This window comes from Mobula birostris, chromosome 19 (genome assembly GCF_030028105.1).
Source record: "Mobula birostris isolate sMobBir1 chromosome 19, sMobBir1.hap1, whole genome shotgun sequence".
NCBI lineage: Eukaryota > Metazoa > Chordata > Chondrichthyes > Myliobatiformes > Myliobatidae > Mobula > Mobula birostris.
The window spans coordinates 39,701,532-39,714,987 of NC_092388.1; the positions used below are offsets into that span (position 1 = coordinate 39,701,532).

At 40.6% G+C, this 13,456-nt stretch overlaps 1 protein-coding gene across 5 annotated transcripts in view; it reads right to left on the reverse strand.

Moving 5' to 3' along the window:
* The window catches only part of LOC140212531 (solute carrier family 12 member 7-like), a 266,651-nt gene that overhangs the window by 95,361 nt on the left and 157,834 nt on the right, over window positions 1-13,456 (reverse strand). For all 5 annotated transcript variants that reach the window (XM_072283464.1, XM_072283466.1, XM_072283465.1 and 2 more), the window contains 2 exons: window positions 10,693-10,787; window positions 9,699-9,830 (listed from right to left, as the gene is read on the reverse strand). In XM_072283464.1, coding sequence (XP_072139565.1) covers window positions 9,699-9,830; window positions 10,693-10,787 — 227 coding nt within the window. The remainder of the gene's footprint in view (window positions 1-9,698; window positions 9,831-10,692; window positions 10,788-13,456) is intronic.

Below are 13,456 nucleotides of genomic sequence, written 5' to 3' on the forward strand. Positions count from 1 at the left end.
TAGGAATAGTCAGCACGGCTTTGTCAAGGGCAGGTCATGCCTTACGAACCTTATTGAATTTTTTGAGGATGTGACTAAACACATTGATGAAGGAAGAGCAGTAGATGTAGTGTATATGGATTTCAGCAAGGCATTTGATAAGGTACCCTATGGAAGGCTTATCGAGAAAGTGAGGAGGCATGGGATCTAAGGGGACATTGCTTTGTGGATCCAGAACTGGCTTGCCCACAGGAGGCAAAGACTGGTTGTAGACGAGTCATATTCTGCATGGAGGTTGGTGACCAGTGGTGTGCCTCAGGGATCTGTTCTGGGATTCTTACTCTTCGTGATTTTTATAAATGACCTGGATGAGGAAGTGGAGGGATGGGTTAGTAAGTTTGCTGATGACATGAAGGTTGGAGGTGTTGTGGATAACGTGAAGGGCTGTCAGAAGTTACAGTGGGACACTGATAGGATGCAAAACTGGGCTGAGAAGTGGGAGACGGAGTTCAACCCAGATAAGTGTGAAGTGGTTCGTCTTGGTAGGTCAAATATGATGGCAGAATGTAGTATTAATGGTAAGTCTCTTGGCAGTATGGAGGATCAGAGGGATCTTGGGGTCCGAGTCCATAGGACACTCAAAGCAGCTGTGCAGGTTGACTCTGTGGCTAAGAAGGCGTACAGTGTATTGGCCTTCATCAATCGTGGAATTGAATTTAGGAGCCGAGAGGTAATGTTGCAGCTCTATAGTACCCTGGTCAGACCACACTTGTGGAGTACTGCGCTCAGTTCTGGTCGCCTCACTACAGAAAGGATGTGGAAGCCATAGAAAAGGGTGCAGAGGAGATATACAAGGATGTTGCCTGGATTGGGGAGCATGCCTTATGAGAATAGGTTGAGTGAACTCGGCCTTTTCTCCTTGGAGCAAGGAGGATGACAGGTGACCTGACAGAGGTGTATAAGATAATGAGAGGCATTGATTGTGTGGATAGTCAGAAGCTTTTTCCCAGGGCTGAAATGGTTGCCACAAGAGTACAGAGGTTTAAGGTGCTTGGGAGTAGGTACAGAGGAGATGTCAGGGGTAAGTCTTTTACTCAGAGGGTGGTGAGTGCGTGGAATGGGCTGCCGGCGACGGTGGTGGAGGCGGATACAATAGGGTTTTTTTTAAAGAGACTTTTAGATAGTTAAATGGAGCTTAGTTAAATAGAGGGCTATAGGTAAGCCTAGTAATTTCTAAGGTAGGGACATGTTCGGCACAACTCTGTGGGCTGAAGGGCCTGTATTGTGCTGTAGGTTTTCTATGTTTCTATGTAAAATAAGCCAGTTAAATCCACTGTGATTCAATGTTGTAAAACATGAACATTTCCGAGGGAGGGGGAGGGAAAGAATACTTTTATGGTACCGTACAATGAACTCCCAGAAATAGTGGTTGAAGCAGGCACATTAGCAAGCTGTCTATATAAGTACATGATGAATGGCCTCAGCTCCAAATATTAACTGTTCATTTCCCTCCATAGATGCTGCCTGGTCCACTGAAACTGCATTTTGTGTGTATTGATCCAGCATCTGCAGTTTCTCGTGTCTCTATACAAGTACATGAATAAGAGAGATTTAGAGGGATACGAGGTTAGTTCTCTGGTAATGTAGTTAGTACTGATGAGTTGGACAAAAGTGCCTATTTCCATGTAGTAAACACTGTCAAACGCCTAAAAATAATCGTAGTTACATTACACATTGTGCAGGGAAGTCAAGGAAATTTAGAAAGCTGAGCAGTCTGACAGACCAACTGCTCCTTCTTGTGGTCAGCGTCAGTCCTTAAATCACTTGTGCCTTTTGCTGGAATACAGGGAAATTTCAGGATTAGATGTTGAGTTGAGTGCAGTCTTCCATGGTTAAATGCCAACCATCAGACTAGATTTTCTGGTTCCATCAACAAATACATCAGATGTTGTTCACTGCTTGAACTGTTCCCAACATCATTGTTTAATAAAACCTTACAAGGTGGGTCCATATTCATCAGATGATTTTTATTTGATTTCTGTTAAATTCCTCCCCCCCAAAAAAAATAACCTGCACAGCCCTTAAGTCTTAGGTATTCAACACATTCAGCTGAGTAATCTCTTAATTATGACATTTTATGTTACTTGCAGCAAATGCAAAATACTCTTCAACCTTTATTTTATTCAATGCTTTTACATGCAAAGTGCTCTTGAACCAAGTCATGATGTCCTATTTCTGTTCATAAATGGGTTGGTACATTATCTGTTACTGTATTATTCATGAGTCACTCCTCCCCTCCTCCTAGCACTCACGTTGCCTTTTTCTCCCTCCTTCTTCCCCGACATGTGCAACCTTGTCTGCCCCTCTATACATAACTCCAACTCTTTACCATACTCTTATCCCACCCTGCCTCCTTTAAAGACTATTCGATTCTCCAGGTGCCCGTGTCTCCAGTGCATTGGCTCCGATGACTTTCCATACAGTTGCCTCTGAAATGTTATCTTTCTCTACTGTAATCTTGGTTGATCATTGTTAACAATCCTTGACCATGTTTGGATCTTAAATGTTGCTATTGTACCTGCTACTTCCCCTATGTTGCAGGCACCTACCATTCTGTAGAAACAAAAACTTCCCCCTACTTACCTTAAAGCTAGGTCCTGTGATAGTCGACATTTCCACCCCGGGGAAAAAGACTACCTACCTCTTTTATACCTCTCACTATTTTGCATTCGGCCTCCAGTACTTCAGAGTAAACAATCCAAGTTTGAGCAGTTTCTGCTTATCGTTAACACTACATAATTTATTTACTTAATGAGATAATGCGTGAAATAGGCCCTTCCGTCCTTTCGTGCTGTGCTGTCCAGCAATCCCTTGATTTAATCCTACCTAATCATGGGACAATTTACAATGAACAATTAACTTAACAACTGGTGCATCCTGAGACTGCGGGAGGGGACTGCAGCAAATCCACATGATCAAAGGGAGAATATACAAACTCCTTATAAGCTGCAGCAGGAATTGAATCTCTATCACTGGTACTGTAAAGCTTTGTGCTAACCACTATGCTATTGAGACAACCTAGTCCCTGTCTTCTTACATAGTGCAACAATTGTTGCTTGGATACTTACTAATCAGTCCACTTTCATTTTCATCCAAATCAATTACAGTGGATTCCGGTTAATTTGGCAGCAACCTATTTGGGACACTAGTTTGCTTAATTGGTTTAGGGGACTGCTGCTGAACAGATTCTCACTGGGGTCAAATACATGCACTTGTGCGGCCATTAAACACTGTACCGCAATTAGAGTAAACAGTTTTACAATAGTGTCAGTTGCATGAGCTTAGGTTCAAAAAGCAGTGATTTCTGTTCACTGATAGTTGGCAAGAAATAAGTAGCAAGACAATTCAGAATGGTTTTGCTAACTGTGGTTTCAAGCATTCAAAACAATTTCACTACTTCAACAAGTTAGGCACTATGAAGTGTTTGAAGGGACTGACAATCATCTTGAATGTAACAATGAAAAAGATTTGGAGAATGCACTCGTCAATAGCACTGTATGAAGGTAGTCCATTTCTACACTAGGTGCCCATACTGATTTTGTTCATTTGCAGTCAAGAAAAAGTACATAACAGTATACAAGTACACCTGGATGAATTCTTCCATTAATAACAATTAGGAATTAATACACAATTTTATAGTACTGTAGTCATTTTACAGAGTTCTAATTTGTTGTGTACTTTAAGTACATAATTTGTTATTCAGTTAAATGGTATTGTCTTTTTTAGACCCTTTTAACTATTTCTATGAAATCTTGGCTCACTGGAGCAGCCACGTATATTGAGCCAAAATATACTGGCCCTGATGTGTCCCAAATAATCAGAGTCCTCTGTATAAATATACATATTAAAAGCCTCATTGCCACTTCCTCAGAAAACTCAATGACATTTATAAATCATGACCTCCCACACACAAATAGCTATGCTGATTATTCTTAATAAGTCTATACTTTATCTTGGATCGTGGAGTTCAAATTACATTTATTATCAAAGTACGTAGACTGTATACAGCCTTGAGCTTTGTCTCCTTACAGCAGCCACAAAACAAGGAAACCCAATATAACCCATTAAAAAATGACTGTCATACACACAATGTGCAGGAATAAAAGACAAGCCGTGCAAACAATATAAGTAAGCAAGTAGTATTCAGAACTGAAGTTCGCAAAAGTGAGTCTACAGCCACTAAGCCAGTCATAGCCGATCCAAGAGCCCGTTAGCTGCAGAACACAGCCTCAGTTCAGTGCAGAGGCAAGTAAATGAGCTGAACACCAGCCTGTCCCTCACACTCTGACCTTTTCAATCCAATGATAGCCAAATACTGGTTCGTTTCTCACATTCACGTTTGGCCCTACCACACCAATTCAGCTCGTACGTGCCATGCAGCAACCTTCCTGCACCGAGTCTTCAATTCACACCGCAAAAATGCTAGGTCGTACAGGTGGTTCAAAAGTTCAACTCTGAAAGTTACGTTACAGGCTATTGATTGCAGTAACCGTTTTTGAGGAAAAAGTGTGAGTAAGGAAGTAATTAGTAGTTTTGTTTGCTACCAGCAAGTCATCTCTGTGCTTCACCAGAGCCATCTTAATACAGAATCTGCGTCCGATCCCTCAGAGTCTTCTCCATAAGTTTCCCTATCACTGATGCAAGGTTCAACAGCCTATAACTTTATGGTTTTTCCCTTCTTAAATAAAGAAAAAAAACATTGACTGTTCTCTAATCCTCTGGGACCTCACTTGTGAGGTAAGGAGGATACCAAGATCTCTGTCAATGCCTAAGCAACTCCTTTCTTGCCTTTCTCAATAACCTAGGATAGATCTCATTTTGCCCAAGGAACTTATCCATCTTAATGTTCTTCAAGAGACCAGCAACACCTCTTTCTTGATAGTTATATGCCTCAGAATATCAGCATATCATTTCAAAAACTTGCTGCTTTTATGTACTTCACCTAGGTAAATACGGGTGTGAAATATTTAATACCGCACCCACTTCCCCTGCCCTTGCATAACTTCCTCCTTTGCCCTTGAGTGATTCTAGCCTCTCCCTTATTAACATTTTGTTCTTAATGCTTGGATAAAATACCTTGAGATTCTTTTTAATCCTACTCAGCAAAGTCATTTCATGGCCCTGTTTAGCTCTCCTGCTTAAGTTGTCGCCTGCTCCTTTATATTTAAAAGCTACTGTCCAGTTTCATCTTTCTCAAACTTATGCATGCTTCCTCTTTCTTTCTGACTAAATTTAAATCACCTTTCATCATATAGGGCAGGGATCCCCAACCTTTTTTGCACCGTGGACCAGTTTAATATTGACAATATTCTTGCGGTGGGGGTGTTGATCACGACCTGAATATAGGTGATAAGTCAACTGTAAGTCGCTTATAAGTGGCTAATACACTCAATTTCATTTCTAAAAGGGTTTATCTAACGAATTTATTATTAAACACAGCGCATATTTTCCTCACATGAATATAGTGATAAGTCAATTATAAGTCACTTATAAGTCAATAGCATCATAACATTTTAAGTAACATAAAAACATAGAAAACAGGTGCAGGAGTAGGCCATTTGGCCCTTCGAGCCTGCACCGCCATTCAGTACGGTCATGGCTGATCATCCAACTCAAAACCCTGTACTTGCCTTCTCTGCATACCTGCTGATACCTTTAGCCACAAGGGCCTTATCTAACTTTCTCTTAAGTATAGCCAATGAACTGGCCTCAACTGTTTCCTGTGGCAGAGAATTCCACAGATTCACCATTCCCTGAGTGAAGAAGTTTTTCCTCATCTCAGTCCTAAAAGGCTGCCCCTTTATCCTCAAACTGTGATCCCTCATTCTGGACTTCCCCAACATTGGGAACAATCTTCCTGCATCTAGCCTGTCCAATCCCTTTAGAATTTTATACGTTACAATCAGATCCCCCCCTCAATCTTCTAAATTCCAGAGAGTATAAGCCTAGTCGATCCAGTCTTTCATCATATGAAAGTCCTGCCATCCCAGGAATCAATCTGGTGAACCTTCTTTGTACTCCCTCTATGGCAAGAATGTCTTTCCTCAGATTAAGGGACCAAAACTGCACACAATACTCTAGGTGTGGTCTCACCAAGCCCTTGTACAACTACAGTAGTACCTCCCTCCTCCTGTACTCGAATCCTCTTGCTATGAGTGCCAGCATACCATTCGCCTTTTTCACCGCCTACTGTACCTGCATGCCCACTTTCAACGACTGGTGTACAATGACACCCAGGTCTCGTTGCACCTCCCATTTTCCTAATCGGCCACCATTCAGATAATAATCTGTTTTCCTGTTTTTGCCACCAAAGTGGATAACTTCACATTTATCCACATTAAACTGCATCTGCCATGAATTTGCCCACTCACCTAACCTATCCAAGTCACCCTGCATCCTTTCAGCATCCTCCTCACAGCTAACACTGCCACCCAGCTTCATGTCATCCGCAAACTTGGAGATGCTGCATTTAATTCCCTCATCCAAGTCATTAATATATATTGTAAACAACTGGGGTCCCAGCACTGAGCCTTGTGGTACTCCACTAGTCACTGTCTGCCATTCTGAAAAGGTACCGTTTATTCCCATTCTTTGCTTCCTGTCTGCCAACCAATTCTCTATCCACATCAATACCATACCCCCAATACCGTGTGCTTTAAGTTTGCACACTAATCTCCTGTGTGGGACCTTGTCAAAAGCTTTTTGAAAATCCAAACATACCACATCCACTGGTTCTCCCCTATCCACTCTACTAGTTACATCCTCAAAAAACTCTATGAGATTCGTCAGACATGATTTTCCTTTCACAAATCCATGCTGACTTTGTCCGATGATTTCACCGCTTTCCAAATGTGCTGTTATCACATCTTTGATATTAACATTTGGATATTAAACACACAGCGCATATTTTCCCCGTATGAACATATAAAATCATTGCAACACACCAATATCGCTGAATCAGTGGGAGCCCTGGGCTTGTTTCCCTTCAACAAGACGGTCCTATCGAGGGGTGATGGGAGACAGCGATACTCGAACAGGTTCCTTATGTCCAGTCTATACCGCAACTTAGTTTTTGTTGCATTCATTGCAGAAAATCCCACTTCGTAGAGATATGTTGCTGGAAATGGAAGCAACGTTTTCAGTGCTTTTGTGGCTATCTTAGGATATTCAGCCTTGACTTTGATCCAGAATGCCGGCAGAGATGTTATGTCAAACATATTTTCCGGCCCACCGTCATTTGCAAGCTCGAGGATTTGATCTTCTTCCCGTGCTGACATGGATGATTCACCAGGGACATTCACAAATGGGTCACGGACCCATTCCTTTGCACGCCTTGGATCATTTGCGGTTGGGAAGTAATGCTCGAAGTCTGTCGACAGCAAAGATAGGTGATTGTGCACCAGCTGTGAGAAAGATGGTGCAGCCTCGGTCTCTACCAAAATCCCAGCTAATGCTGGGTACATGTCAAATATGCCCCTGCCCACTCGCCGTCCCCACAGTTCCAGTTTGGCTTTGAAAGCAGACACTTTATCTACCAACTTGAAGACAGTTGCCATTCTCCCCTGAAGTGACATATTGAGTTCATTGAGCAGGTTGAAGATGTCACACAGATAAGCGAGTTTTGCTATCCACTCCTCGTCACTGAAGTGTGCTGACAGTGGTGACTTCTTCCCTGAAAGAAATCTCTGTAGCTGCTCCCTTAACTCAAAAACCCTGGCCAGGGCTCCCCCCCTTGATCGATTCTCCTTGAAACTGCGGTAACTGAAAGAGAAACCTGTGCCATCTTGTTAGCTGCAGCTTCTCCCAACAGTTCACGGCACGTCCTTGGCAGCAGGCAGAATCAATTTTCACTAACAGTGAAAGGCTTCTTAGCGTTAGCAATACGGCTAGCCACTAAGTACGATGCTCTCATAGCCACTAAGTACGACGCTCTCAGAGCAGCAGCATTTGTGGAGGTGGTGGCTCTCAGTACTTGCTTCTGTCCCGCTTGCTCATATTTTTTCCGCTCAAAAAACTCAACGGGTTTGTCTTTAAGTGCAGGGTGCTTGGACTCAAGGTGCCGAAGCATTGCCTCATTAGACAGCTTGTCTCCACATATCACACACAGGGGGCTTGGAGCATGCAAGTCACTGGTCGCAGTAAAGCCATATTTTATGTACAACTCTTCGTATTTTCTGTTGAAGGAAGCTTTCTTTTTTTTTGCAGTTTGGCCTCAGCTGCTTCTGCGTTATTACTGTTAGGTCTTTTATGTCCCCTATCACCTCTTCCAAAGAAACTCTCAAGCGACGTTTGTTTTTTATTCATCGAGCAGTTGTAGGTTAATGACCAACTGATGACCTCACGTGCGCTCAAGTTCAAGAGTGGGCGTGACAGGGAATGAGGAAAGGTGCAGCTGACTCATATCGTTTCATATCGCCAAATCGCATCGTTTCCTCGCGGCCCAGTAGCATGCCTTGCGGCAAGGTGGTTGGGGACCACTATATTATAGGGTTGCTGAACCTTGCCTTCCTCATCTTTCTTCATCATGGGAACCTGGTGATTCTGGTCTTTAACTGACTTCTGCATATCAGGTGTGGACTTACTTGATCAGCTGATCCCAATCTACCTTCCCCAGCTCATTCAGGTAGTCTTTCCCCAATTTAGCTTCTCCTCTCTCCCATCCCAATGTCTGATTTTATCTTTATCCACAACTATCTAAAATTTTGCAGAGTAATGATCACTGTTCCCAAAATGCTTTCCCCATTTCCCTTTAATATTGGTTCAGCTTTTCATTTCCTCTCTGAGTGGAACACATGCCCAGTCTGACCTGGTCACCATTTCACAACTCCTCTGTTATTTTAACCATGGAGTTTGTCTATATTCTCATTTTCTGACCACTCCCATTCATTCATTCCCCTCCACTCTCCCTACAGTTCAATAAACCTCTTTCATATCCTTTTCAGTTCTAATAAAGCACATTTGACCTGAAACATTAACTCTTCCCAAAGAGGCAGCCCGACTTGCTTAGTATTTCCAGCATTTTCTAGTTATTGTTGTTTCTCCCATTCACACTGCTTTCCCTTCTCAACATGGTTCCCCTCATTTACTGTCACACACTTTGTGCCTCTCACTGATTGTGTACCTTTCCTTTCAATCTGCCTTTCACTCACTGTGTGCCTCTCCCTTTCACTCTGCCTCCTGCTTTCCATCTCTGCTTCTTTCTACTTCCCCCTCTACAATGACTTTCCCTTTAACACACCTTCTTCATATGCATCTGTTCTTGCCTCCTCCTCTTTACACCTCACCTCTCATTCCAGAATGCCACGTGTCAGTGGATTTCTTGCCGATATTCTCAATTTCACTAACTCACATAACGTTAAATATTCAGTTCAGTTGACATCCATTTCTCTTTCAAAATTTGCTTCAGTGGCTTTGATTTATTCTAAACCTTTGACAGGAAATTGCAACCTTACAAGCCATTCCCATTTTGTTTAAAATCAGCTTCCCAATCACTGCTTTAATGATTTGAATTTTAAACATTTTCTTTGTGCAAGATTAAGCACAATGGTTACCTGGATTATTTTCATTTTATCAAGTTTGTTCTTCCTTGTATTTTGATTGACTCACTCTGGGCAGTGTGTCACACAGCAGTAGTTCTCACACACACCATGCACATTTACCTTAATTTCCTTTTTTTTCTGCTCTTCATTGTTTTCTGCTTCCTCATGTTCTCGGACTCCCTGAGTGAGATTGGTATAGTTTGCCAGTCTGTTAAGCAGGGAGGAGACCATTGGATTCCTATCCATTTCCTCCTGTTAAGCAAAATCAGGGACATCATGTTATATTTTACCTTTAACAAAGAGCACATTAAATTTGGATTCAATGTATTCAGATTTACACTGAAATATACAGTGAAATGTGTCATTTGAGAACTATCACTATCTTGGGATGTTCTGGGAGCAGCCAACAAGTGTTGCCACACATGCCAGCAATACATTTTCTCCCTGAAGTCAATACAGGCAGCACTGCACATTTATGTAGTGACTCATAACTGCTAAATCTATCAGGAGATTAAAGACCATCATGGCATTACCTTACAATCTGAAAATGAATAATAAAAGGTATAAAAGTGTATCACTATTCTCATTGCGCACTATGGAAATGAAAAAGATCAGGCACTTCTGGGCCTCGGCAGGAATTAAAGTTCTATGGCAAATTCAGCATTTTTAAAAAAAGCAAGGGACATATCAATGGCTTTCTGATCTACGTTGATTTCTAGTCAAGTAACTTTTAGGTTTTTAAAGTTCTTATCCTTACTTTCAAATCTATTCAAGGCCTTGCCACTCCCCATCTCTATCAACTTTATAATACACTCATAAATGATCAGTGTGCTCATTTGATTCTGGCCTGTTGCACACCACTGATTAATATTACTCCAAAATTGGTAACTTCTAAGTCCCCATTTCTGGAATTTTCTTCCTTCATCTTTCTGCTGCTCTTCCCTCCTCTCTCTGCTCCATAAAGCATGCATCTTTTGGTCTTAATTTTTTTTTGGCATAGACTGTTGTCATAAACTTATTTAAATATGGTTGGGTAAGGTACTTAAAATGCTTTACTGTGTTAACTGTGCAAATTTCAGTTCTTGTACATTAAAAGAGCCATGCAACAACTTACCTCGAAAAGTGCCAAGTTCTTCCCTTCATATAGGGTTCCTTTGTCAATATTTGTGCTGTTGATAAAAGGGCTGCTTTCTTTGGGAACGCCATCTCCTAGTTTAAAGAACAGCATTCCATCAGTGTTTGGAAGCAATACTTTACTGGTTATTTAATAGAATATCAAATCAGATGAACAGAATTTTGTCACTTTTACTGTGAACCTTTACTTAGAAAATATCTTTTCTTGACTGGCTATGTGTGGTTAAAAGAGGTTGTCTCACTATGTGGGTAAAGTAGGGGAGGTGTGAAAGAGGCATTAAGTGAGGACAGGGTGACAGGTGGAATGATAGGTGAAAACTGGGTTGTGGTTATATCAAGACTTCCTTTAACCATTTGAAATCTGAAAATGAGAACAGTTCTGCCTATATTTATTGCTCACACAACCAGTGTATTACATATTTATTTCATTGTGCCTCATTAGACCCTTTGAGAAATTTGATGTTTAATTTCTCTACTTTAAAAAACAACTATAATTCAACAGTTCCCTGTTGGTTCTGAGGTACTTGGAAATATCCAGAAGTACTTTAAAGTTGTATGTAAATAGAAGCTCATTCCTGTTTCAAAATCCTTATTATGTGCTAAACAGATGCAATATTTATTGCTACAAGTGTCTGTAATTCAAAAACTGTAATTTTTTAAAATGCTTACGGACCCAAAAGATACCATTAGTGTAATTATGATACCTGCATCATCATTTTCTTTATTTGAATAACTATAGTTAAATATGATTCTTCTACCTTCCTTCCCAAGTAATTAGTTAGCTCCTTAAACGAATGTATATTATTACAGAGAGCAATCCACACACAAACAGGCCCTTTGGCCCACCATGTCTGCACCAAAAAAATACCAATCTAAACTAATCCTATCTACTTACATATGGCTTGCATCCTTCTATTCCCTAGCTGTCTGCACCTGTTGAAATGACTCTTAAAAATTTCTGTTTATTACCTTCTATCACCTTCCCTAGCAGCACATTTCAGGAACCCATCAGTGTGTAAAAAAATTTTGCCTCATAAATCTCCTTTAAACTTTCCCCCTCTCACCTTAAAGCTATACCTTCTGGTATTTGACATTCCCACCTTGGAAAAAAGACTGATTATTTACCTTACCCACGCCTCTCATAATGTTAAATACTTCCATCAGCCTCCAATGCTCCAGAGAAAACAGTCCCAGTTTGTCCAATCTTCCCTTATAGTTAATCATTCTCACACAGACAACATATTATTAAATGCTCAAATTTATTCTATCAGTCTGCAACCAATGAACGTACTTTTTTTTTAATCAATTAAGGAAAATGTGGTCCCGAGAAAGAAAAGTCAATTGTTTGTTTCTAAAATAAACAATGACTGCAAAGCACTAATTAAAATATAATACATATCATTTGAGCAAGTTTAATTTAAAGCCAAACAGAGGCTAAGCAGTGAAAATAAGTAAGCTATAAACTAAAAATGAAGTGAAAATAATTCAATGAAATGCAATGCAATGTGTTGGTGCTGTGCATTTTTGCCTCAAGTTCTTGGTTCGAATACAGACTAAATTGATAGAATACAAAAGTCCTTGGGTAATTTTGATCCAGCTTCTAATGGTCAGGTCAACTGTAAAGCTGGTGCTTAAAGTCACAAATACCACTTTCTGGAACCTGCACTCCAAGGAAAAATCTTATCTCTAAGGGAAGTCACAAAATATAATTAAAACAGAGTTGGGTGCTGCTGCATAAAATCTTCTAAAGTTTGAACTCTTGTTGAGAAAGCAATGAAAGAACTTACATTTATAATGTTAACAAGCTAGAAACTCTTCTGAGCCAAAAAAAAGGAATTATCTATTAAAGATCCATGTTCACCTGACTTGCTACTGGGTCAATTCAAAAAAATGGCAATTGGCTTACTATTATCATAGGTATTAAGATACAGTGAAAACCATTGTTTTGCATGCCCTCCTTACAGATCATTTCAAGACACGAGCACATCAAGGTAGTACAAAGGGAAACGCAATTAACAGAATGTAGGATATAGAGTTACACTTACAAAGTAAGTGCAGGTAAGGTATAGGACCAAAAAAATAAGGATCAAGGGCCATGACGAGGTAGATCATGAAATTAAGAGTTGAATTTTATAGTCTAGGAGGTCCATTCAAGTGGGATAGAAGCTGTCCTTGAGCTGAGTGGTGCATATTTTCAAATTTTTCTGGCTTTTACCCACTGTGAAGGGAGAGAACGACTAGGGTGGGAGACGTTTTTGATTATTATTGGTTATACTTGTGATCTAAGGTGACATTAACCTTGCATGCATTATGTGTACAAATTTCCACCACTCACTCTGCCAATAGAGGGTGAGCAGACAGAAATAAGAACAAACTCAGGTGTCACGGGGAATGGGGATTGTTGGCAGCAAAGAGGACCCGCACCCGTAGGTGTACATCACTGCAGATATGGATTCCATTGCTATAGTTCTGTCTAGTCAGTTCCATGTAAAGCCCCTTTATAGAAAAACCAAGTTGGTGCTCTGGAGATAAATTAATTCCATGTTTGGAATAAATACTTGTCCATATTAAAGTCCTCTTTGAATACAGTAACTCTTTTTGTAAGTATGAACGATATGAAAGTAGCAACACCTCCAAAGTTCTTACATTATCCACACACCATCATAACATTGATGCAGAAGCACCATTTCTCTTTTACCATTCCCTTTTTCAATCTTGGCTCTTCTCATAGTCATACTTTACTG